General features: G+C 41.6%; 1 protein-coding gene across 8 annotated transcripts in view; it reads left to right on the plus strand.

Annotated features, from left to right (window-relative positions):
* Window positions 1-27,192, plus strand: part of myt1la (myelin transcription factor 1-like, a) — a 76,989-nt gene extending 49,797 nt beyond the window's left edge. For 3 of the 8 annotated variants that reach the window (XM_074616673.1, XM_074616671.1, XM_074616672.1), the window contains exons 11-24: window positions 43-153; window positions 1,449-1,672; window positions 7,961-8,253; window positions 8,525-8,749; window positions 12,556-12,707; window positions 12,962-13,030; window positions 14,616-14,678; window positions 14,766-14,849; window positions 19,635-19,862; window positions 20,073-20,164; window positions 20,250-20,353; window positions 21,030-21,173; window positions 22,024-22,086; window positions 24,210-27,192. In XM_074616673.1, the coding sequence (XP_074472774.1) occupies window positions 43-153; window positions 1,449-1,672; window positions 7,961-8,253; window positions 8,525-8,749; window positions 12,556-12,707; window positions 12,962-13,030; window positions 14,616-14,678; window positions 14,766-14,849; window positions 19,635-19,862; window positions 20,073-20,164; window positions 20,250-20,353; window positions 21,030-21,173; window positions 22,024-22,086; window positions 24,210-24,350 (1,993 nt within the window). In that variant the 3' untranslated portion in view covers window positions 24,351-27,192. The remainder of the gene's footprint in view (window positions 1-42; window positions 154-1,448; window positions 1,673-7,960; window positions 8,254-8,524; window positions 8,750-12,555; window positions 12,708-12,961; window positions 13,031-14,615; window positions 14,679-14,765; window positions 14,850-19,634; window positions 19,863-20,072; window positions 20,165-20,249; window positions 20,354-21,029; window positions 21,174-22,023; window positions 22,087-24,209) is intronic. The other 5 variants (XM_074616676.1, XM_074616677.1, XM_074616675.1 and 2 more) reach the window with 5 other exon arrangements.
* The last annotated feature ends 676 nt before the right edge of the window (window positions 27,193-27,868 follow it).

Consider the following 27,868-nt stretch of genomic DNA (forward strand, 5'->3'; position numbering starts at 1 on the left):
TGTGTAACCAGGCCGTGTGCTGTCCCCCCCCCCTCCCCCCAGTCTGTCCGGCTGTCCCATCGCTGCTGCAGAGAAGATAGCGAAGGTCCACGAGAAGATTCTCCCGACTGACAGCGGCAGTAAGACCAATCAGACGTCAGACCGCGTCCTCAGGTAACACCCAGTCTGACTCAGCCCAACGTTAAGACAACAGGTTTTAATAATTATTATGTGTTTATTGATGTAGGACAACCTCTAATTATCATGTATTAATGAGGGATGCTGAATGGTGCGTTGAAACCTAAACATATACTGTAAACACAAAGCCTCATCATCTTGTTCATCTTCATTTTGAGTTTGGCTATTTGACCTAGCTGTAGATTACATTTGCCATTTTTTCTTAAATGGGATGCTGAATGGTGCAGTGAACTCCCCACTCTTGCAGCTACAGATCATGTGAACCTTAATGAGATGGGGAAGCCCAATAGTGCAGTAAAGTTGTAAAGACAGTCCAGCCTTGCCTCTCATTAAATATTCCATAAGATAAGAAGGCTTTGGAAAATAGAAGATTCAATTTGTGTGTGTCTCTGTAAATGAAGGATGCCAAATGGTGCACATTAACTCAGCCTTTTTCCTTTTCCGGGTTGTCTGGGAAGCAAACATGCATTCTGAAACTGCTTTCAGCCATATTCAGGTACACAAATGGTGCACTGAAAAAATATATTTTTTTTAAACAAGAGATGCCAAATAGAATAGATTATATCTACACTTATTGCTTAAATGAGAGGATGCCGAATGGTGCAGTCACATTTCCAGCATACACATGTGTTTATTGTCATCTTAGCTTCGGGGAAACATGTTGATTATATTTACATGTACGCTTAAATCAGAGGATGCCAAATGGTGCAGTGAATTCACCAGCGCATTAACTCAGTCTTTTTCCTTTTCTGGGTTGTCTGGGAAGCCAATATGCATTCTGAAACCGCTTTCAGCCATATGTATAGCCCACTCAGGTACACTGTGAGTTCCAAATGGTGCACTGAAAAATAGATTTTTTTAAAGCAGGGATGCCAAATAGCTAGTAGATAACAAGTATAGGAAAAAAAGTTAGCTTTTCTCGTTGATTGTCTCCTAAGCTAGTGTGTTTTATCATGCAGGTGAACCTGTAGTTATTAATTAGGGATGCTGAATGGTGCATTCACATGTCCGGCATACACTATAAACACGGCGTCTACTTCGTCTTGTTGATTGTCATCTTGGCTTCGGGGAAACATGTTGATTATATTTAAATGTACGCTTAAATCAGAGGATGCCGAATGGTGCAGTGAATTCACCAGTGCATTAACTCAGTCTTTTTCCTTTTCTGGGTTGTCTCCTAAGTTAGTGTGTTTTATCATGCAGGTGAACCTTTTGTTATTAATTAGGGATGCCGAATGGCGCAGTGACATCCCCTCTGGTTTCCCTTCCAGGCCGATGTGTTTCGTCAAGCAGCTGGAGATCCCTCAGTACGGCTACAAAAACAATGTCCCAACCAGCACGCCGCGGTCCAACCTCGCCAAGGAGCTGGAGAAATACTCCAAGACCAGCTACGACTACGGCGGCTACGACGGCGGCCAGCACGGCGGCTACGGGAAGAGAGGCCCGACCACCAAATCCCACCACGGCCGAGACACGTCCCCGAAGGGATACGACGGTAAGACAAAACATTTATTCATTCTCTTCCTGGTGGAGAGAAATGTGTCTCCATGGGAGGCGACGACAGACGACAGACGACAGACAGACGGACGACAGACAGACGGACGACAGACAGACGGACGACAGACAGACGGACGCTGCAGCCGCAGAACAACTCTGGAATTTAAATAAGTTAGAAGAAGAAAAACAACGTCGTTATTTATCTGAAGAATCCGTCACATTCACTCTTTATCCCGTTTTGTGTTTATTGATATGACAGATTCTCCAGCTCGGGCAAACGTTAAAAACATTTGAATCAACGGTGTTTTTATTACTAATTGTTCTTATAAATTAAAACTGGCCGACCTCTTCACCTCAGATAGAGATCTGACGGCTCTCATTAGGGAACTAAATCGTGATCTTCACAACGACTCAAACAAATAAGTTGTTATTAAACGTCTAATTTCATGTTATTTGCAGGAAAATAAAAAAATATGATAGTGCGCAAATTAATGAGGGATGCTGAATGGTGCGTTGAAACCTAAACATATACCGTAAACACAAAGCCTCATCATCTTGTTCATCTTGATTTTGTGTTTGGCTTTTTGACCTAGCTGTAGATTACATTTACCATTTTTTCTTAAATGGGATGCTGAATGGTGCAGTGAACTCCCCACTTTTGCAGCTACAGATCATGTGAACCTTAATGAGATGGGGAAGCCCAATAGTGCAGTAAAGTTGTAAAGACAGTCCAGCCTTGCCTCTCATTAAATATTCCATAAGATAAGAAGGCTTTGGCAAATAGAAGATTACATTTTTGCATGTCTCTGTAAATGAAGGATGCCAAATGGTGCACATTAACTCAGCCTGGGAAGCAAACATGCATTCTGAAACTGCTTTCAGCCTTATTCAGGCACACGAATGGTGCACTGAAAAATATATATATTTTAAACAAGAGATGCCAAATAGAATAGATTATATCTACACTTGCTTAACTCTACATTCATAATTAAAGGTCCCATATCAGCTCATTTTCAGGTTCATACTTGTATTTTATGTTTAGATGCTGTAATGCTAAAATAATCCTTTATTTTCCTCGTCCACTGTCATTTCAATGGAATTGCGTTGCTAGGCAACAGTTTGGGTCCATGTTTACTTCCTGTCAGCTGATGTTATTCACATCCACTGCAACAGGAAATAAACTGGGACACGTTTAGAATGTTTACGTTTCAAACCGTGTAATGGTCTAAATATTGTATATTTGTGACATCACAACGGCTTGTTTCAAATGCACATTTCTGAATACAGGCTGTGTGTATTTCTACATATATTGAGCGTTTGACATTATATATTATATATAGTATTTATAAAGCACTTTATAATATAAAAGACATGAAAATCACACTTTTTTACAATATGGGACCTTTAATGTTTCATCAACATGTTTCTGAGGTTTTCTGATAGATGATAAACTCTCTTGGAGAAATCTGGTTTGTTTTGTCTCCAATAAAGTCACCAAATCTCTTCTATTCTGAGAAATATAAGAGCTTTTTTACACAATACATGTCTGTTAACTTTATATTATAGTCTAATTTACCCATATTTAATATTTAACAAGTACTTTTCCAACTTGTCTGAACTAAATATTGTTGCTACAGAAACAGTTTAGTAGATTAACAACATTTTTCGAATGCTATTATACAAGGTGCACACCTTTTATTAAAATTATTTGACACCTTCAAACCCGTATATTTGTCTTTAAGGTGAGATATAAGGATGCAGATTTACCTCATTGTTTTAGATATTATTTTGTTAATGACTCTCAGTTCCATAATTACCAGACAGGCTGATAATCTCCATCTTCCTTCAGAGTTATTCTATGAAATGAAAATGTCCATTTAATTGATTCCTCTGTGTCGTTGTCTGCGTATAAAAAGAGACGTAGAAATGCTCTGCTGACTAAAACATTTGGTTTTGAAAAAGAAGAAATCACTCTTAGAAACTGTAAATATAGTGATTTTGAGATCTTTGTCAATATTCTTCTTCTTCGTCTTCTTCTTCTTCAGGAAATCTGCCTTCCCGTGCATGAAAATAAAGCAAACTTTGCACATCGGTCAATAGTCCTGATGGTGTCACTGCAGCAAACGCTTAAAGTTTAAAACTATGAAAATTCATAACAAATCAGCCGTACGTTCCTTCAACTTTACAACTTCCACCAAAATGTTCAGATGCTTCAACCTGACAGGAATTATAACGTCCATCACTCTGTTTTTATTATTAAACCTCTCATCTCCTCACACAGTTTTTCCACAACTTTCTTCATCTTCAGATTGTCCTCCACAAACCATCCACACAGATTTATGAATTATCATAAATTGAGCCGACAGTGCATCAAAACGTTTTAGTGTAAACAGTAACTGTACAAATCTAAATAAAGCTCCAACGTTCATGAAAATAAATGATTACATTTTGAGGTCATGGTCGATGTAGGGGGGTACATGTCAGAGTTTTATCTCAACAACTGTATTTGGAATTCTGTCCTCATGTGGACCATTGCAGTCAATGGAAATCAAACATTATTAAACATCAGTTTGTCACTTATGGAGCAATCAATCTTTATTAAAATACTGACATCTCTGTGTTGTCTAGATGAAGTACGCTAAATCTAAGAATTGTGTCTCAAAAACTGAATTTGTGACACTAGTTTGAAATCTGCCTTTACATGCAGCCCTGATCGTCTCAGAGTCTCAGTCAGAGGGTGAAGTGGTGGTTTCCTCCAGGCAGTGAGCTCTCAGATAGTGACATCAGACATGTTGTTGGTGTCATGAGGTTGTGAGTTTGAGATCGAGGCAGAATGAACATGCTAACGCCTTAAAGGACTAATGTACTTCTCATTTGTCTTCCTTTTTTCATCTTCGTCCTTCTTCTTCCTCAAAATAACCGACCTCGACCCACAGCTGCACAGCAGATATCATTTTTCATTTTGTTTGAACTTTACTCCGACACTTTACACTCTATATTTTTATATGTGAAATGTTTTGAATATTTGTCCTTAGGGTGTGGTTTTTTGTGTGAAACAAATAAACAGGTGTTTTTTGAAGGGAATAAAACCAGCAAAATGATCCCACTATGGAGGATTTCTCTTCTTTTTCCTGTTCTAGGGAGAACATTTTGTACTTGACGACAAAAGCTCGACACACAGACACTCACACATGCTCAGTACTCCGTGTGTTCTCTTTGTTAGAGCGCTGAAAACGCCGGTGTTTTCCGCCTCTCCACATGGCTGGAGTGAAAGCAGAGCAGAGTTATGGAAATGCCAAGCCAAGAGCCAGCCTCCTCCTCTGAGCAGCAGCAGCGGATGGATGGAGGGATGGAGGGATGGAGGGAGGAAGGAGGTGCAGATGGAGGGATTGTGAAACGGGAGAGAGATAATGGAGGCGAGCCCTGTTTCTTTGGCTGGGAGCCATTAGTGAGACGCAGGCAAGAGGGAGGTTTTTTAGACGAGGTGTCTGCGCTCCCCTCCGTCACGACTCCCTCCCGCCTCTCCAACATCCTTCCCTCCATCAGCTCCAGCCTGCCGAGCCTCGATTCACCACATCGCTCCGGCATACAATCGCTTCTCTTTGTCCCTTCAGCTGCCTCTCTTTTCACCTCCGTCTGCTTTATTTTCCCTCTGACTCTCTCTGTGTGTCTCTGGTGTTAGAATCTATCATTCTCTTGTTGTCAACAAATCCCATGAAAAGGCCAAAACCAACATTGTGTCTCTCAGTAGCTTCTCTGTGGCTCGAAGCCCGTTCACTCCTCCTGAAGACGTGAATCTTCAGTTATAGTTTCAATAAATAGTTTCCTCAAACAGCTGGTCGCTGCAGTTTTTAGTAAATGTTACTTAACCTCTGAAGCCCTGTAGGGTGTTGGAAGGTTCTCCTAGACAGACGTACCCAAAATAAATGAAGAATAGCTCCACAACTAGCAGGACTATCTGCATGATCCTGGTCTCTATGGATAGGTAAGACCTCAGAGAATTCATCCCCAGTGTCAGGAACATTGTGACTGTTACTATGCCAGAGTAAACTGGGATGAACCATTGTTATCCTCTCCTAAACTGTGTTCTAGATGAGACAGTGGATAGCACCATTATAGCAGTGATGCTGTGCACAGAGACGCCACTGAATTCATTCAGCAACTCCTCGACTACAACTGAGCCAAATCAGAGATAAATAACACAAAGCACATAGATTCTACAAAGGTTTTAGTCAGGATAGGACCAGGAGGACTCTCCATTTGGCACACTTGGATACCCAAAGTGTGCCAAATGGGTTTTCTACCTCTTGAAAGGGAATCTGGCTCTAAAATACTCCTGATATCCACTACAGGAGGCTATGAGCACACAATGGAGCCTTTAACCATGACATCTACCCTGTGCATCATCACATTCACCCTGTGCATCATCACATTCTACCATTGTGCATCATCACTTTCTAACATTGTGCATCATCACATTCTACCATTGTGCACAGTAGAACATCAATAAAAAAAACTACTAAATTGTATAATTTTGACTCCAAATAATCAGGTAGAAGAGGTTCAATTCACTCCCTCTGTGATGAAAACACAAGTGATTAAGTAACTTCTGGAAAATGTGTGCTTTATTCCAATAAACCTCATTATGGTATTAATACTAAACTTCTAAGTAATCTATAATTTAAAATAAAAGAAGTTATGGGAGTCACTTTAAATAAATTAGACGTCTTTCAAACTATTTCAGAAACACGTCCACCACCAAATCCTTTGACTGCCACTGTTGACATTGCTCCGGACTTTCCGAAAGCAAAACTGAACTTATTGGCTTTTACTTCTTAACCAGCTCGACGAGCTCCTCCTTTCCGCTCACACTGGATTAGAGACATTATGTCCTGTATGAATCCAGAGACAACGTATGCTCATACGATGGTTCGTATGATATCTTACGAAAAAGTTAACGTTTGTTTTCTTACGAATGTCAACACGTGTCCATTTCAGCTCGTTACATGCATACGGTTTTTTTTTCAAAAAAAACTTCCGTCTTGTAACTAAAATATTGAAATCATTATCAAACAGACATTGTTTTAGTCGCGTTAAGGCCTCGTCTTTTAGAGAATATTCAGAAAAAAGACCACCACAACATTTGATGAAGTTTTTAAAGGCAGTGTTTTAACACACAGATCAGCCGAACCGGGAACCGGTTGGGTAAAAGAGGTTGAAGAGGTTGAAGAGGAGGAAACTATTTTCAGCGGCAGATTAATCCACATTTGGTGCGTTTATTTAGTTAGGGTTAGGGTTAGGCGGTTTGCGGCTCCATAGTGCTCCTGTCGGTAACCCATCAAGTTCTTCACAGATCTAGCCTCTTAATTTTGCTCTCAAAGTGCACCAGATGCATTCAAAAGGACTCTGTGTCAGAATCAGAAATTGCTTGTTAACAGTGACAACTGTGGCTGTTAAGTCAATGACAGTCAGCGTAGAGTTTTTGTTGGAGTCTGAGTTGTGATGGGGGCTGGTCGTTAAGCGTTTAGTGTTTAGCTACTATGGTAGCACACTGTTAACCATGAAGCGGAACTGGAAATAAAGGCACCTGTGAGCGTGCATGATGTCACATCAACCTGTTCACACATTTGCAATAAAAAAATGTTTATACTTGTAAAAACTTACATACAGTCCTTTTAACTTTAAAATGTACAACATGTTCTTCCCTAGAGGTTTCAAGGTCACCACAGTCTCTCCTGTGGGAAACACCGGGGTAGCCTGCTGTAATTTGTAGCGTAGCAGTGTATGTAAATTTGACCTTTGGTTCATTCCAGTTTACTCTGGCAGAGTAACAGTCACAATATTCCTGACACTGGGGATGGATTCTCTGAGGTCTTACCTATCCATAGAGACCAACATCATGCAGTTAGACCTGCTAGTTGTGGAGCTATTACAGATTTATTTTGGGTACGTCTGTCTAGGAGAACCTTCCAGCAGCCTACAGGGCTTAACAGGTTAATAGCAGCGCTTCGGTTCGGTTTGTACATCACAGTTTGGGTTCTTTCGGTTCAGTTTTGCATCCCTAATACACACAATGTTAGTAGATATTGTTGGTTTGGGTGTTAATAGAGAATATCACCGCTCTCTCTCTCTCTCTCTCTTCATCAGTTGCTTTTCTGGGCATATTTTTAAAAGCAACAGAACCTCTTGTTGTAATTTCTGATCCATCTGCTGCTCAGTTTGGCCGACCGCCAGCTCCAATCTAACAGATCAACCCTACGTGTGTGTATCCCCCCTCCCTTCACAGCAAAGCGCTATTGTAAGACGTCGAGCCCGGCCAGCAGTACGACCAGCAGCTACGCTCCCAGCAGCAGCAGCAGCCTGAGCTGTGGAGGAGGAGGCGGAGGAGGAGGAGGTAGTGGAGGAGGAGGAGGAGGAGGAGGAAGCAGCGCCAGCAGCACCTGCAGTAAGAGCAGCTTCGACTACACCCACGACATGGAGGCGGCCCACATGGCGGCCACGGCCATCCTCAACCTGTCGACGAGGTGCAGGGAGCTCCCGCACGCTCTGGGAGGGAAACCCCAGGACCTGCTGACACAGGTAGTCTGAGGCGGCGTGCACACACACAGCTGCTTTCATACACGTCACACTCACACATCATGGCAGGAAAGAAACAGCAGACAGAACGTTGAGGATATTCTCTATTAAATATAAGATGGTAAAGGTTTGACTCATGTTCATATTTAGATTTAATCTGTGTCTTGTGACTTCATGAAGAAGAACTGTGAGCAGTTTATCTACTCGTTGCTCAACCACCGTTATGTGTTTCCCGCCACACCGGTGACCATCAGATCTTTCCTGTCTCCATCAGAGCCCGGTCGACGACCTGGACGACGGCGGCGCGGTGGACGTGTCCGGTCAGCCCGGCGGTCCGGAGGGCAGCGGGACGGTGTTGACCCCCCTGCAGCCGATGTCGCCCCAGCGGCAGGCTCTGCTCTCCAGCCGCTGCTACCAGCTGAGCGAGGCCGACTGCTGGGACCTGCCCGTCGACTACACCAAGATCAAACGTCTGGGGGACGAGCACGACCACAAGGAGGTAACGGGAAGCTCCACGACATAGAGACCACATCATTATACTACTTATAGGAAGCTCCACGTCACAGAGATGACATCATTATACTACTTATAGGAAGGTCAACGTCACAGAGACCACATCATTATACAGCATCATTATACTACTTATAGGAAGGTCCAGGACACAGACATGACATCATTATACTACCATCAGTGAGTTTATATTAGGGCTGTCAAAGTTAACACGGTAACGCCACTAATTTCTTTAACTCATTAAAGCATTTGGGGATTTTTAGGTTATAGCGGGCTCAGTTTTAGAGCTAGAGTGAAGATCCTGGTATCATAGTAAATTATAAAACCTGATGAATCCATCGGTACCAACCAGGTCAGACTAGCTGGTCATGAAGGAAGTTAAATAACGCTCCAAACTTAAGCTAAATGTTGGTGAGGAAAAACTGTCATGTCCATTTTCAAAGGGGTCCCTTGACCTCTGACCTCCAGATCAGTGAATGTAAATGGGTTCTATGGGTACCCACGAGTCTCCCCTTTACAGACATGCCCACTTTATGATCATCACATGCAGTTTGGGGCAAGTCATAGTCAAGTCAGCACACTGACACACTGACAGCTGTTGTTGCCTGTTGGGCTGCAGTTTGCCATGTTATGATGTGAGCATATTGTTTTATGCTAAATGCAGTACCTGTGAGGGTTTCTGGATCAATATCTGTCATTGTTCTGTGTTGTTAATTGATTAACAATAATAAATATATACATACATTTACATAAAGCAGCATATTTGTCCACTCCCATGTTGATAAGAGGATTAAATACTAGACTAATCTCCCTTTAAGGTTCATTTAGAACAGATAAAAAATGTTTTTCAATCGATTGACAGCTCTAGTTTATATCTAAAGGACATAAAATGGATTATTGGTTCAGTTTAAACTGTTCAAAAGTTCAGAGATGTGGCAGCAGAGAGAATAAAATCACTTAACTCTAAACCTTTAACTTTTCATTTAAATACGAACGTTAACGTGAATAAGTGACATGAACAAATGTAAAAATGGAATCATTTTCAGACCAAATTGAAGCTCTAAATTGAAGCTGTAAATGCTGCTCGTGCTCCACACGCTGCCCTTACAGTTCTGATTAAAGGCTTTAACAACCCTAATTTAATATTTAGGAAGCCTGTCCTCTAATCATGCCAAGTGAGGATAATTTGAAGCATGAAATTGAGAGATTTAAGGAACCCAGAGTTTATATTAAATAGATTAAGAGATGATTATGCTTTATAAGCCATTTAAAAAGGGGATGCTTGTCCTCTGATGCAGAGCAGAAAAAAAGCACCCCGGAGAAGTTGTGGAGTTATTTTGTGCGAGGGCGTACTCGCGGTTGCTGCTACGCATCGGTTTTGCATCACTTTACATACATAAGAAGAGAAGAGTTTGGAAAGGTCCAGTATGTGTGTGTACGTACGACTTCAGTAACCAAAAGGCATGGAAACGGCACAGAACCACGGAGCTTTGCCAACGTTGTACATCACAGCTCAGTTACTGTTGTTACTCTTCACCCTGGAGCCACTAAAGAGAGATCGCTCAGCACTGCAGCCAAATAATGATAGAAACCAGAGACACAAGTAGACGCTGTAAGAGACAAGATGTTGAGTTTTAAAAACTTTAATAAAAAAAGAAGAACGTGTCACAGCCGGCGTAGAGATGAGTTTAAATGTTCTAATTGACAATCAGGCAGCATGAAGCTAATCCTAGATCAGATCAGCATTCATCTAACCTCTGAGAATTACACTTAAGAATGCTCTAAAAAAACAACAATTAAGACAGTTGTTTTGCTGAAAGAGAAGACGCATGTTCAAGTGACTTCATTTGTCATTACTTAAAGCAAAGTGGAAACCTAACCCTCTGAGACCCATCCATCCTCTGAATGCTCTAGGTCTCTAATCTGATCCATCCATCCTCTGAATGCTCTAGGTCTCTAGTCTGATCCATCCATCCTCTGAATGCTCTAGGTCTCTAGTTTGATCCATCCATCCTCTGAATGCTCTAGGTCTCTAGTCTGATCCATCCATCCTCTGAATGCTCTAGGTCTCTAGTTTGATCCATCCATCCTCTGAATGCTCTAGGTCTCTAGTCTGATCCATCCATCCTCTGAATGCTCTAGGTCTCTAGTTTGTGGCTGTAACGTTTCATGAGGCGGTGATTATCCTAGAGGTCACCACAGGTCATTTTCTACAGTGAGGTTAAGTTTAAAAAAATGATCACTCCAAAATATTTAGGACCCAAACAGTTAACATTTAAGAGACCTCTGGAGCTTAAGAGCATTTTTAAGCCAAAATAAATGCAATAAATAGCATTTATTCTGGAGTTTGTGAGCAGAAATAAACCTCTAAAGTTTGAAATGTGACTGTTAACAGTGTGCTGACTAACCCTGGCTGATGAGATGGACTCAGTGTGGTGACTAACCCTGGTTGATGGGATGGACTCAGTGTGTTGATGGGATGGACTCAGTGTGGTGACTAACCATGGTTGATGGGATGGACTCAGTGTGCTCTCATGTGGTGAGAAGCAGCACTGCAGCAGCTCTGACTGAACGCTTCAGGAGCCGGAGCACGCTGCATTAAAATGCTGAATTACACCACTAATACACAAGTAAAACACGATAGATCATCTGCACGCTTTAAATCCTCGCAGATCTGATATCACACGGAGCAATCCATGCAGCAAATTGCTACATTTGCCTCGTTGGATTTAGAGCGCCGGAGTGAAAGGTTTTAATCAGGAGAGTAATTGCGTTCGTTAATGAAGCACGACATTGCAGAGGAGGCCGCGAGCCTGCAGCTCGCCGGGCTGATGGGATTTCTCTCCAGACGGTCCTGAACGATTTCTGCTCCCGACTGAGGAGGTGTGATGTGTGGACTGCAGAGCAGACTGCAGCGTTCACTCACAGCCACCGAGGATCCCGTTCACCGGGTCCAACCGGTGAACGGGACGTTGAACTGGTTAACTGGGAATGTTTCACTGAAACATCACCATGTGTCCAAATAATCAAATAATACATTACATAAAGAAAACAAAACTCTCAAATCCAGCCAAACAGTATAGTTATGAAATCATCAGGCTCTCCTACTATAACAGAGGTCAGCAACCTGCGTCTCTTCAGCTCCTCTCCAGCGGCTTCCTGTGGAGGTTTAAACATGGAAATGAATAACTGTTTTTTGTTACATTTTTATTGATCATTGTTGTAGGTCTATGGTACGACGGAGTATTAGGGCCACATTGAGGAAAAAAAATAAATCTGAGATTTAGAGAATAAAGTCAGAATATTATAAAGTAGCAATTTTACATGTTATTTTCTTTTTTTCCCATAAAGTTATGACTTTATTCTCAATATTACGACTTTTCTTGTTAAGTTCTGACTTAAGACAAAAACTATGAGACAAAATTGACATGTGGACGTCCTCGGGCCGAGAGTCTTATCACGCTGATGATAGATTTGGAGCAGATTGGTTGATGTACACCGTGTTTATTGCCGCCACGCCACGGCAACGTCCTTCCATAAAAACTCAAGCTTTTCATCACAGAGATCGTGAGATAGTACTGACCAAATCTGAAGTGGATCGGGTTAAATCTCTAGGAGGAGTTTGTTAACCTAGAAATGGCAAAAAAACAACAACCTAAAATTCAAAATGGACAATATCCGTCATTAAGTCTTTCAAATGAAAAATCTACCGGTGTTCAAGAAAGTGAGATTAGATCAGAAAAACATTTGATAAGATGAGTATTGTTTGTCCGAGCTCATAGTGACGCGTCGTAGTCTGCTTATTTCTCGTCCCTACACCAGAGCGACGAGATGGATCCCTTCCAGGAGCTGCTGGACGAGCAGCGCTACCCGGCCGAGGTCACCATGCCGAGCCCTAAACACCACAAGTACCCGGCCTGCAAGGAGAGCAAGAAGGAGCTCATCACGTAAGACCTGATCACACCTCGAACCTCAATCACACGGCGGACATAGAAACATAGATTTAGAAACATAATTCAGTAGCCAGAGGTAAAAGAAGATTCATTTAAAGCTGAAAAACAGAAACTATTCTGACTCGAGGGAAATCATTGCACAAGTCAGGTCTATGCATTTTTGTTAAAAAGGTTTAACAACCTTTATTAAATTGTGAAAACAGGATTCAGAATCAAGTTATAAAGTTTACGTCTCTTTCCTCCTGCAGGTTGTCAAGCTGCCAGCTGGCCGACAAGAACATCCGCGGGATGATGACGACCAACGCACAAGACCTCAGGTGAGTCTGCGAGGTCAAGACCGCTCAACAACACCAGAGCTGTGGTCCAATCATAGACTGTATATATGAAGAGGACGTAGTCATCATGGACTGTATATATGAAGAGGACGTAGTCATCATGGACTGAGGTTTTGAAGCCTCGAGTTCAACATTTTGGCCGTCGCCATCTTGGTTTTTTGCAACCAGAAGTGACACAAGAGGGAGGAGCTAAGTACAACCGAACACTGAATAAGACGTTTTTAGGCGACCACAATGTTACAGTTAACTGTGCTGAAGTGAAATCACACTGTGAAAGACGAATACACGGACAACTCCCAGACCGGACAACGCCGTGGTAGTGACCTGTCAATCAGCAGGTAGCCCCGCCCTAAAGCATCCCCTGCTTTATGGTCTATCTGACTCTAAATGGGACCATCATTTACTAAATGAAAATCAGGCTGTATTGAAGAAGACTTGAAACTAGAGATTGAGACCATGAAATCATGTTTACAATGTTTACTGAGGTCATAAATCAAGAGAGAAGTAGGCTCATTATCTCAGAGACTTTTATACAACCAGAGGAGTCGCCCCCTGCTGGCTGGTAAACAGGATGCAGGTTTAAGACTCTTCATCATCAGCTTCACTTCTCAGACCTGGAGGTTACCTCCTGGGTCGAATAGTCTGTTTTTCCTCTCAGGAAGGATCCCAACGGAGTGAAATAACCCTCTCAGTATCTCAGTAGCAGCCGTGATGAGAGGTGTTTGAATCCTCTAAATGTTAAGGAAAGGTGCTTCCTTTCTTATCACCTTTAGCGTAGGATACACTGGAGCATCCTTTACCGAAGGAACGGAGATGACACATCCCACAATTCCTTGCTGCAGACCCACGTCAATACAACCCGATCTCATGGGAAGACACATAAATAGCACGACATTTTGAAGTGACGTTAGTGACGTTGTTTACGTTCATATTTCACTTAGTTTATGTACTTATTTTAGCCCAACCACAGTGTTTTTGTTGCCTAAACATCACGGTGACGTTGTAGAAGTTAAATGACACGTGAAAAGCCTTAAACGCATTACCATGACACGCAGAGAGTCCTTAAAATAACTCAACAACAGTTTGGGACACGAACACCAGTCTCCTGGTTGAAGGTCCTGTGTTTGTTGGACCCGTCATCAGCAGTCTCTCTCTCTCTTTTTATTCTACGTCACAGCTGACAGCTCTGAGCGGGGCATATGTACGCGGATGCCCAAAAGCAACAAAGGTGTGGTTATGGCACGCTTTTGCCTTGCACATTATTGTCATTCATACACCATTTGGTGAGATGGACCGGTCAATAACATCCGCTATAGCTGAGTGGAAGAGCAGACGGATTCTCTGAGCACCGGGCTGTCCTTTCCTTAGTTCTTATGAATTCTCCTTCACATCTTTCCTTGACCTAATTTTCCATCGAGCTCAAGGAGAAGTGGTTAGGAAAAGGCATGTTTTCGACCATTCGACCGCAGCCCAGGTCTGAGCGGTTTGGAGGTTCAGATGGAGTCCAAATGGGGGTCAAGTCCGTGGTTCAAGACCTCGTTAAACCCTTTGTGTGTTTGTTGGTCAGGTGTCCGACCCCCGGCTGCGATGGATCTGGACACATCACTGGAAACTACGCCTCCCACAGGAGGTACAGTAACCACGCCTCCGACCACAACTTGTCTACAGCCGTGTAAATACAGCACTTCACTGTCCAATTATGTCCCCTGTCCCGCAGTCTGTCCGGTTGTCCACGAGCCAAGAAGAGCGGCATCAAAATCCTCCACAGCAAAGAGGACAAGGACGACCAGGAGCCAATCAAGTAAGGGTTCTTTATAGCTTCTCATGTAACGTTTCAGGAGGAGAATTATGAGAAATTTTACCCTTGAATTAGTCATTTTTGCATCGATATGCTTATTTCATTCCCTCAATTTACTAAATGATCTATTTCATGGAAGACGGCCATCTATCTTCATCACATCCAACCATTATGTTCTGTTTCACAGCCAGAACCTGAAGTAGCTCAGTCCAAGATCAAAATCAATCCAGATTAAACCCAAACGGTGTTTGGCGAAGGTCTCGAGAGGAACAGAAAGAAGATAACACTATTAATGTTAACATATTAATGAGCTCATTTAATAACAAAGTTTTGTATTTTGAGGACATTAGTTAAAACAACGTATTCTCATACAATGTATGATATCTTACGAAACGTTATTCCACATTTTTCGTGCGTTTTCCTACGAATGTCCAGCATCAATTTCCGCTCCAGTCTTTTCAAAATAAACTTCAGTTTTCACAGGAAACGGTTTAGTCAGGATTAAGCAACAAAACCACCTGGTTCGGATTAGGAAAAGATTGATTTTAGGATTAGGCAACAAACTTTCTTAGTTTTGAGTTAGGAAAAGATCGTGGTTAAGTTACGCCAAACCGGAAGCAACGTAAATTAAGTCCGAAAGTTCTGTGAAAAAAACTATTTAGGTTCAGGAAAAGTGGTTTGATCGTGGTTTGGATTAAAATAACACTGGAAGTGCCGTAACTCAAATATGGAATATATGAAATACGTGACAAATTCATTAACGTTGACTTCTGGTTTCACACGAGACACAAACACCAGTCTCCTTGGCGAATGTCCCCGCCTCCCTACGCGGCGTTCACCGCTATTTATACTTGTTCACAATTATGTGGTTTACATACAAATTGATTTCGTGGGATATATATTCAAATTACATTTACTTTTCGTAAGTTTCGCAGTAAGAACAGCATGATTAAAAACAGTATTATCAGTTTTATTTTTGGTAAACAGTTTCCTATTTAGACTTCCAGCAGACACTGAGCTGCATTAGAATTATTAGTAGGAATGTTTCTGTCAATCTGATGAATCCAAGTCCAATATTAACTCTCCTTTTTGCTCCGTTCTGGTCTCCACCAGCTGACAAACACAGATTCCTTCACCTTCACATTGTTTCCCTCATCAAGCTGAACTCAATACTCCGTAAAAACAAAGCAAACACAGGATTTTAGATTTTTTTTGCAAGTTTATTAAAAAGAAAAAATCTTAAATATCACATTGACGTCAGGATTCAGATGCTTAACTCAGTACTTTGGCAGCGGTTAAAGTCTTCTTGGGTATGACTCGACACGTTCTGCACACTTGGATTTGGGGATTTTCTGCCTCTGCCTGTCTCTCAAGGACATGAATGAAAACTGATGAGTAATAGTTTGTGCCCGAGATTCACTCAAGTTCACGCCAGCGGGGTGAATTATTCTGTTTTCTTTCCTTAGAAAAAACTATTTAACAATGAAATTCTGTTGCAGTGAGGGTACTTATTTTTTGTTATTTTAATTTTTTTAAAAAGTCACCAGAATGCAGAAAACAAAGTCTCTGAATCTCAGATCTTTACCCCTCGACCCCTCGCTTTGGTTTCCAAATCCTCCCTATTTTTGAGGTCTCAAGGTTGGCGAGTGTGGTGCTGTTGTCCTGTTGGAAGGTGAACCCGGTCTCACATCATGACTTTGCTCTTGTTTGCTCGGCTTTCCCTCAGTGCTGACCACTACCCCCCGCCCCCAGTTGCTGCTACCGGAAAAACAAAAACAAAAACCACCTCACATTATGACCCTGCCACCACCACGCTTCACCGTTGTGATGGTATCGTGCAGGAGATGAACAGTGCCTGGTTTCCTCCAGTCATGGCACTTATCTATTCTTGTTATATATTGTTTTTAAAGGTTTTAAAGTGAGAGAGCAGATGCATTTAATTGCATTCAATCTACATCTGTTGAATCTTGGATTCATCAGACCAGAGAATCTCAGTCTGAGAGTTTTCTCAATCAGCTTTACTGTGTGTTTGACTGAGGAGAGACTTCCTTCTTGTCTTTCTGGAAGTTTCTCCACACAAGATCTCTGGAGCTCAGTCAGCATGATGGTCAGGTTCTTGTTCACCTCTCTTTGCCCTTCACCCCTGATTGCTCAGTTTGATCAGCTCTGGTTGTTCCAAACTTCTAACATTTAGTAGAATAATGGAGGTCACTGTGTGTTAGGAAACCTTCAATGCAGCAGAATTGTCTTCTTTGTGTCTCTGAGCTCTGCAGGCAGCTCCTTCCACCTCATGTCTCCTGAGTCCTTATATATAGACAGGTGTGTGTGTGCCTTTCCTAATCAAGTCCAATCAGCTAGATGTACCACAGGTTGACTCCAATCCAGCTACAGCAACATCTCACTGATGATCAGGAGAAATGGGAGACACCTGGGCTGAAGTTCAGGTCTCACAACAAAACCTCTGAATATTTGTGTCAATGTGATATTTCAGTTTTTTTAATACATTTCCAAAACTCGTTGCTTGAAGAATGACTGATATGATTAAGAGTTTGAAAAGTTATTTAAATTAAAAACGTATGAAAGATTCTTCCTGATGAAACCTGCCGATCTTTGTGTGTACTGATGTCGTCTTTCTAACTTTAGAAATAGAAATGATAGCAGCCTCATTACAGTGACGGCTCTCTATCTGTCACGCTGTGGACAGATTCATCCATCTACCCTCTCTTAAAATGCTGCCTGTGTGCGCTGACCTTTCTAACTTTAGGAAAGAATCTTTTAGCGAGGAGCGGTGGTCAGTCCTCCACTTCACCTCCCAGCTCTCAGCAGGCCGAGTCCACGAAAGGTTAGCACTAGTGAGCGTCTGACATTTTCCTTAAAGCAGAGCCGTAATGTTAAGCCAATACGACCTTGTGAATAATAAGTTCAGCTGGTGTCAGTCTGCAGCCAGCTGCTGCTGCTGTTCACATCCGCCATCATCGTTAACAGTGGAATCATAATTAAGCTTAACCTGAGCTCGGCTGGGGAGCGGCCTCGCCGGCGCTCGGCTCATTCTAATCAGCACAAATGTCACCGCGGAGGGCGTTTTGGGATGCAGGAGGCAGAGCGGAGGGTCTGGAAGTTGAGGAGGAGGAGGGGGTTGAAGGTGAGGAGGTGAATCCTCCCTCCATCAAATCAGTCCTGAACACATACTTCTTTTTAAAACTACACAAGTGTGTTTTTCATGTTTTAGCTCAACAAGTTTTGGTGAAATATTTTCCAAAAGTCAGTTTTTAGATGAATTCCCTTCCTTCCAGACAGCCGTTGGTTTCAATTAATTTCCTTTAAAATCAGCTTGAGACTTCTAACTTGCTGCAGATAGTTAAAACATCAGAACCAACAACTTTATTTGATTAGTCAACATCATGTCATCGTTGCTTGGTGATACATTCACAGCTCTCTTTGAGGAAACATTTTAATTTCTCCTTGGTATTACAAAGCTGCAGTTTGACTGATATTTTGTCGACATACGTAGTGTATCATTTTTCTGTATCTTCTTTTTGGATATGTCCTGCAGAAATTGTATGTAATGACAATAAGTACGTAAACAATCTCAGTCTGCAACCAGGTATCCCGCCAAAGCGTCTAATAGTCCCACGTGTCCACCAGAGGACAGCGTGTCAGTGTCAGAGACGTGAATATTACACGCCTGTATTAACATGCAGCACCAGCAGGGGGGCAACAAAGCCACTCATTTTATTTAGACAAGAAAAACACTTAGTTAAGTTAAAGGAAAACGTCAATAAGAATGTAAACTAACTAAAAAAAACACGTACAGAAGCAACATAACGTCAGAGCGGAAAACACGTCACAACCGTCACTACAGAACACGTGGAAACTTCGTGGAAACTTCCAAAACAAAACACTAGTCTCGAACACGGTTGAAAGTCCTGTGTTTGTTGGACCCGTCCACCATAAGTGGTCTTTCTCCGTTTATATACTATGTAACTCTGAAGTTAGACTTCTGTCACTACACAACATGTGACAAACGTCACTACAAAACACTGCACCTCCCTGCAGGCGTGTAATATTCACATCTCGAAGGCACAAAATGTGACCCTGACGCGCCTTCTTCCGATGGACAGGCGGGTCTATTACATGCTTTGCCGTGATACTGGGCTGCAGTCTGATGATGATTTAGCCTCTTAGGCCAACTGCCAATATTTGGGAGTATTCGGTGTAGCCAGCAGATATCAGGATAACGGATATCCGGGCCAAAACCTTCTCTACTTTGTGCCGGTCATTTTTACAGTCCAATTAGCAACTTCCGCGTCCGGAAGACGTTTTGGCTCATCTCTACAAACAGATATCTGCATATGAATGCAGATAAATTGATTTAAAAAGCTAAATCGCCATCAGGTGAAAGCCTATGGGTTCCCAGATTGCATTTCAGCCAATTCGTTTGTCTCTTTGCTCTCCACACGGACTGTTTACCTGAATTCAACCAAAGCCTGCTAGAACATGATTGGCCGATACTACTCGGGCTACAAACGGAACCAGAACGCTTCCGATGCCAAAATCTTAATCTCAAGAGGATATCTGTTTATAGAGATTAGTATGCAAATAGTACATTGATTAGTATTTTTGTGAAAAGGTTAACATGAATTTCTTGCTTTGAGAAGAGCCGATAAATCTTGTCCTTGAACGCACCGACCGGGAAACTCTCCGTGCTGGTTAGATAACTAAATGTAGACTGCGATGGATTCCCTATCTCAAGCTGCTCAACGCGTCTGTGTTTGCTCTTCCTCTCAGGTGTCCGGTGCCGGGCTGCGATGGACAGGGTCATGTGACGGGGAAGTACGCCTCCCACCGCAGCGCGTCAGGCTGCCCCCTGGCGGCGAAGAGGCAGAAGGACAGCTACGTCAACGGCTCGCAGTTTGTCTGGAAATCTGGCAAGACGGACGGCATGAGCTGCCCGACCCCAGGCTGCGACGGCTCGGGACACGTCAGCGGGAGCTTCCTGACCCATCGGAGGTGGGCGTGGCTCTGTGTCATTCTGTTTCAACGTTTTTGTTATTATTACTGTTTTGATTGAAAGTTAACCTTACAATGCTTAGCCTGATGATCATTTTGCTCTGACATTTCCTGCCTTATTATTCAAATTAAAATCAACAGTGAATTTCTAACTTGCAGCAGATTGATAGTCCATTGCAGTCAAGCTTTCTTCAACGTGCGTGTGTTTCATTCCAGTCTCTCCGGTTGTCCCCGGGCCACCTCGGCCATGAAGAAGGCCAGGATGAGCGGCGTGGAGATGCTGACAATCAAGCAAAGAGCAAGCAAAGGTCAGAAACAAACCCCTAACCCTAACCCAAAACAGAGAAAGATAAAAGTATTCAAATCTAATTAAATGTTCTTTTTCTGTGTCAGGCATCGAGAATGATGAAGAAATCAAACAGCTGGATGAAGAAATCAAAGATCTGAACGAGTCCAACAATCAAGTGGAGTCCGACATGCTAAAACTGAGGACACAAGTAAGACGCCGTCTGACCGTGTGTTTTTACTGCAGCATAAATACATGTATGTATGTATGCATGTATGTATTACAAAGTATTTTTGTTATCTGGGTAATTATTGCCAGTTCTAAGGGTTTATATCAAATATAGAAATGAATTCATATGAGGAACATTTGTGAAGCGAATTCACCACAGGACAAAGACAGACAGGGAGACTTTTAACTTTTAACTTCCAACCTTTCACAGATGATGCAGCGTTTTACACACAAGATCTGGCAAAATGAGAGAATTAACAAAAACAATTTAAATAGCATCCAGGCCTTTATTTACCTTTATTTACCTCAACTTTAGAGACAACTTGGCCTTTATTTAAAACAGTTGTATATTACCAGCCTGAAGTTTTCCCTTACCCTAACTAAGAGGTTTTCTTGCCTGAACCTAACTGCAGACATTTGCGTGACATACAAATGACGCGCGTAAAGCGGCGTACAAATTGCGCACTAAAATGCGTACTCATGACACGGTATTTATACGCTTTCCCGTGTGACCGGGTTGGATATGACGCTGTCACATTTTTTCCGACTTCGGGTATCTATTTTCACCATACATAGGTGTGCATCTCTGAGGGTTGAAACTCAACACTTCCTGTACAGATGTTTCACAGCTGGTGATAATAGATTTCCTGTTGTGGCAGATCACCACCATGGAGACCAACCTGAAGTCCATCGAGGAGGAGAACAAGGTGATCGAGCAGCAGAACGACTCACTGCTGCACGAGCTGGCCAACCTCAGCCAGTCGCTCATCAACAGCTTAGCCAACATCCAGCTTCCACACATGGTAAGAAATCAGTCGACTGCACCTTCAGGCCTTTTGCAGAATTAGAAACTTGAAATAAATTTTACTTTATTTTCATTTCATTTTGTCAGTTTATCTGAGGGAGTTTGGATCTTCTGTCTGTTTCATATTTAATGTGCTAAATGTGTTTTTCCTGCTTCATGTTAAATATTGAAATCTCTTCGTGGGACAGTAACAGATTTGAACTGATGTGACACTCAGGTTTTTTCCTCATCTGCTTCTTTCTGTTCGCCACTTTCTTCTTTTTTTGTTTACCCAGCAGTCCATGCTGTGCTTCTTCTGTGCTTTACAACGCCTCACAGAGTTTCACATAAAGAAACGGCTCCGTCTCTTTTTCAGTTTCAGTGAAGTGACGTCATGTTGTCTCAGTGTAGAAAGAAGACTGGGGCTAATTGGATAATATCTCTCTTTGAGCAGTACGAACCCGAGTCGCTTGATAACTGGACCCTTCTAGTCTTGTACAGGGATTGCTTCTTATCACACTGCAAGTAAAATGTCCGTCTTAACAAGGAATTTGATCTTTGTCCCTCTTGAAACGAGCTCCAAATCCTTTTTTTTTTTTTTTAAATATAGTTGCTTTACAGTTTTACTTGTTATTTCAAGTCGATGATGATACATTTACTTGTGATAGTAACACAGACATTTTGACTTGAGCGCTCAAAGAATATTTTGGTTTTAAAGAATCAGAATTGGGGAAACTTTGTGCTGCAGTGTGAACGGAGCCGGAGGGGAAATGACTTGCTAAGGCGGACGCTGTGTGTCTTTTTCTCGGTGTAGCTTTACGAAGCCTTATGAAGGGCTAATAGACTTCTCTGTACACCCTCTCCTATAGAGACCGCCGCCACAGAAAGAGGCCCCAGTAAAGCATAACTGCTGTTTACAGATGCCTCCCAGAGTAAGAGATCCATTTATCCTTTATCCAATTATCCTTCTCTTCTGCACTGTCATTCCCCCCCCCCACCCCCTCCTCCCTTCCTATAGCTCCTGTAGCCCACTGTGGCGTCTGCACATCATAACTATCCATTTATACTGAAATATACAAGAGTGTAACTCAGTGGTTTTAGTAACAGTAACTATTCTACCAGTGGACAATTCAGATAAAAAACCTCTGATGTGGTTTGCCAAAAAAAACATCAATCCTATTTGAGAAGCTAAAACGGTCTTAAAAATAATTTGTCCCATTTCATAGTGTCAGGAATAGACCTCTGCTTTGTTATTTCTTAATGCTGAAATCATAATTAATTGGAAACAGGCACAATTAACATTAACTGAATTAATTTAACTGATTTAAAAATGAGACACAAAGAATCTGTTTAACAATCGACAGGACAAATGAAGTTAACAACCCAGTCGGCAGAAACAATTTTGGTATTTTACTTTCCTGCAAACACCGGGATACGTTATATGTCGATGTTTCTGAACCAAAAACAAGTTTCATATCAGCCTCGTATCACGCTTGCAGAACCGCTAAATGCCACATGCTTAACGTTGTGAAACAATCAGTTAGGTTTAGGCAAGAAAACTGCTTGGTTAAGGTCAGAAAAAACCTCATGGTTTGTGTTAAAATATTAACGTAACAACCGTAACTAAATAACAACGGCCCTTAGTGGACTTTCTTACATAATGTTACATAAAAAGTGTTGCATGTAACAACGTTGCGTAAAACAATGTTGCGTAAAACAATGTTGCGTAAAACAATGTTGCGTAAAACAACGTTGCGTAAAACAATGTTGCGTAAAACAATGTTGCGTAAAACAATGTTGCGTAAAACAACGTTGCGTAAAACAATGTTGCGTAAAACAATGTTGCGTAAAAAACAATATTGCAGAAAAAACAACAGTATGTAAAAACAAAACAACGTTGCGCAAAACAACGGTGAATAAAAAACTACGTTGCCGAAAAAAACAACAGTGCGCAAATAACAATGGTATACTAAAAACAAAGTTGGGTTAAAAGTGTAACAGTCAACTGTCAACACACGGGACACTAACAGCGGACTCCTGGTGTGTCCTGTATAATCTATATTATACCACATTACTTTTAAAAACGGTCTCTCGCTGTATTACTACGTCACTCGCTCTGACCGAATGCAAAAACGTCCACATTCAAATTCATCTGTGTTTTGCAGAAACGTACAATATCAACATTTTTTTCCAGGCGACTGGGCTGGAAGTTATAGATCAAGTAACAGCTATGCTAATAATAGTTTTAGATCCACAAACATGGATCAGGCAGAGCTGCTCTGGAATATGGAAATAATGTGATTGGTTGAGTTAAACCGCTGTGCAATTCGGTCCAAAGTAACTGGCAACATACAAGAATATTAATACAGATTTATGAACATTGGCATTGGACGTAAATCGTGAGATGCGGAAACGTTTACTACATACATAATTTCTCGGGATACTGAGCCGAGAAAGCACATACAGGCTAAAAAGAACTGGGCCTAAATTTGAGCCTTGCGGGACGCCACATGTAAAACTAACAGAAATCATGAACTAGTTTAAATCTTTTTTTAAAACATTAATGCTCGTTTGCTTTGCCCGCTGAGGTTCAACTCAACCAATAAGACTATTTTAGAATCTCTTAAATGACCAGAACTCCCAGTCGGTTAAGTTAAGTCAAACCAGTTGTGTCTCTTTCATCTGCACATTAACCTCCCATTAGTTTTTAACATCCTGATTTTGTCTCCATATGCTAAACATTAACCTTCCATCTATCCACCAGCTAACCATCCCTCTCCTGATTTTTGCATGGTTTGGATTGCGTAGCCCTTCACAGGCTGAAGTTACAGATATTAATCCTAATATTTAAATGTAATGAAGACGGAGTATTTCAGTGAGTTTGTGTAGGCGAGCCATGCTTCCCTGACGGTGTTCCCTTCCTCCCTTACTGCCCTTACTGCTTGTCTTCCTAAACCTTTCCCCTCGATGCTTTTACAGAAAATATACTGTCTAAAAGCACAACCTCTAATCCCTCTGATTGGTTGTTTCTTCGTGGGTTTCTTTCCCCTAACAGGAGCCAATGAATGAACAGAACTTTGACACTTATGTGAGTACATTGACAGACATGTACACTCACCAGGACCAGTACCAGAGCCCGGAGAACAAGGCACTGCTGGAGAACATCAAACAGGCCGTTCAGGGTATCCAGGTGTAGCCCTGACCCCCCCGAGGCCCAAATAACAAATGCAAAGCAAAAACAACAACAACAAAAAAAGTCAAAAAGAGAGGAATGGGTTGTTTTTTGCTGCTGTAATCTACCATAGTTCTTTTAATTCTTCTGCTGTTATGCTCTCAACTCCATGGGTATCTCTTTTTTATTATTTTGATTGTCGTTGCCTTGCTTTGAAAAACGTTTTAAACGAACATTCACGTTTTGTACATTTTCATATGACCTAATATAATGTGATGTACTGTTTATAGCTGCTAATGTATGCACATTCTAGTGTATATGTATGTATTTATTTATTGTAAGCTTGAATCATTTCTTATTTTAAAACGCGTCACATAAAAAAACTGGGCGTCACGGGTTTAACGGGGAGCAGAGCGGCGACGGGGAACCTGAAGAGCAATCACTTTCGAAAGGCTTTTCTCACGAGCTGTTAAAGCTGGAGGTCGTTTAATGGATGTAATTCATTCATGTTTCTAATGTTTGAAACTAATATTACTGTAAATCTTTAAGCTAAAATGACGAGAAGAACCAACGCTATAAGCGAGAAGATTTTCAAACATCATGACACGGAAACTTACTGGTGCAAATCCCATCATCCCCCTTCGGAGTTGTTTCGTTTCAAACTGTCCTGTTCTGTCGCTTTTCTTTGTTCGCGCGGAGAACGAAGTGGAAAAAAAGACCAACGGCTACAGAAAACGTAGGAGACAATCTGCCATTCTGAATTTATTTTAATCATCAAACTTGAACTAGCTAATAGGACAACGTGTCAGCAATATTGGTATGATAATATTAAATCGTTTGTTTAGATATGGGATGCAATCTATATGAAAAAATTTTTGGGTATATGCAATTTCTTATGAATAAAAACTAGCAAAGAGCTGATAGATCTTTTTACTAACTATAAATGTATTGCGTTTTGTACAAACCTTTTACTACAATCATGTTTTAGGAATCTGACGCGGGTGAAAGGACTTTGGTTCTGTCATGTTCGACTTTGCACAGGGACACCTTTGTTTCCATGTTTTGATGTTTTTATTGTGGATTAAGAGGCGCTTGGCAGGCGAGAGGATTTGTAGATATGATTTTTTCTTTCTAAAAAGGCTGACGGCTCCACTGGACTTACAGGGTCAAACGTCCCCATCCGTCATTGTATATTGCACTCGTTCTGTAGAAAACGTCTTTCCAATCATGCGCCTCGTCGTGGGACATGACGCCAGACGACATGATGACCAAGCAGCACTTTTTTTATTATCTTTGATTGTTATTTTAAAAGATGAATTAAAAACCAGAGCCAGCAGTCGCGACGCGACGCGACGTCTGCGCCACTGAATTTTACCGACTGAGTATTTGATCTGAATCGGCCTTACGATGACATTCAGTCTGAGATCACAGTACTGATGGAACATGTTTTCTGAACACCGTCGATCATGCATGCACTTTATTGGAGTATGTCAAAGTATTATCACGTGGTAAATGAAGCAAAAACTGTACAGCGAGTTTGTGGAAACTGTGACTTCGACGAAGACTTTGTGCTGGTGATTCCTGTTTGAAAGCAACCTGGAACAAATTTCACTGAGTTGATTTGTTATTTAAAGGAAAACTCCTCCTCTGGTCCCCTTCAAATGTTAACATCCACCTCTACACTTTATTTTTTAAATCTATTTTAAAAGACAAATGTGCTGGACCACACTGATAAGCTTCTGTCCGAAACGCTGCCTTTTGTTATTTTCTTAAGTATGCTCCATAACCACCTAAAACATGATGTTGCAAATGGACATTTTAAAACATGAATGCATTGTTACATCGGTTAATATGAGACCTGCTTCTCTTTGTACAACCCGTTAAGTAGAGTCGCAAAATGTGAGGAGTTATTTCTGGCGTCCAGAGTTTATATATATTTTATCTTAATGTTGTTAAAGTCAACTGCAGATGCACCAAATGTTCTCAATCATCCAAATGTGCTCTTATCCAGGTGAGCTGAATGATGAATCCCACTTGTTCGTTAATTGGAGCCAAGTGGCCGATTCTTTAACATCAGCTTTGGTAACGCCCCTTAAACACCATATAAGGGCAGCTGTTGTGTCGTACAAATACTCTGGCACTTAATTGGAGCAATTGGAGCTATAGGGTGCTGGAAGGTTCTCCTGGACAGACAGACCCAAAATAAATGAAGAGTAGCTCCACAACTAGCAGGTCTATCTGCATGATCCTGGTCTCTATGGATAGGTAAGACCTCAGAGAATTCATCCCCAGTGTCAGGAACATTGTGACTGTTACTATGCCTGAGTAAACTGGGATGAACTATTGTTATCCTAGCCTAAAATGTTTAGATTAGACAGTGGATAGCACCATTATAGCAGTGATGCCGTGCACAGAGACGCCACTGAATTCATTCAGCAACTCCTCGACTACAACTGAGCCAAATCAGAGATAAATAACACAAAACACATAGATTCTATAAAGGTTTTAGTCAGGATAGGACCAGGAGGACTCTCCATTTGGCACACTTGGATACCCAAAGTGTGCCAAATGGGTTTTCTACCTCTTGAAAGGGAATCTGGCTCTAAAATACTCCTGATATCAACTACAGGAGACGACGTGCACACAATGGAGCTTTAAAGGCAGCGTTTTAACACACAGGTCAGTGGTACCGGTACCGGTACCGGTACCGGCTACGGCTCCGTCGGGTCAAAGAGGTTCATATTTGGACACTTTTTTCTCAATTCATGTCGCTCCAATGTGTGGAAAATATGTACACTTAAGGGGAAAATCATGAGTTAACTTCAACCAAATCACGACCATTTGATTGGCGACTCTGAGGATCTGATCACTAACTTGTTTGATATATTTTTTAGATGCTATCAGTCCAGTTTCCCCACAGGAAGGAAAAACAAACCTGGGGGGAGTTTTCCTTTAAAGATGCTTCTTCTTTGGACTTCTACTGCAAAGCCTCATTCCCTGACTTCACATCTCTGTCCAAAGCTTTGTGTCTGCAGCTTCCTGCCAGTAAACTACCGCATTAGATAGACTGACAGCTTGTATTTTTTATTTAGTCAGTGATTCTTACTGATAACAAAGGAAAATGGGAGTTAAAGCACAATTCTGCCACTTAAAGACAGTCAATAGACTAGATATTGTAATATCAGATGTAAAAGCTAAACTGTACCTATTTACATATAGAGAATCTCAACACTAACATGTGACATGCTAGAATGCAAAAAGAAATCCATAATGAATATTTGTGAAATCATCAGTTTATGAAGATGTTACCGTTTCTTTTCCGCAGTGCACCGATACGAGGGGTTTTTATACAACATTCATTTTCTCTCCTTTCACCCCTTTTCTTCTGTGGCACTCGCAGACTTTCAACAACAGTTTTCTTACCACATGGCATGGGTTTTGTTGATATTTTTGCTGTATGTTTAAGGTCACGAGATACGCGACGTGATATTTTAATTTGACTTGTGAAGTTTGTACAATTTTTATCATGCTGGTGTTGGCAT

The sequence above is a fragment of the Sebastes fasciatus genome, chromosome 18 (assembly GCF_043250625.1).
Source record: "Sebastes fasciatus isolate fSebFas1 chromosome 18, fSebFas1.pri, whole genome shotgun sequence".
Classification (NCBI taxonomy): Eukaryota; Metazoa; Chordata; class Actinopteri; order Perciformes; family Sebastidae; genus Sebastes; species Sebastes fasciatus.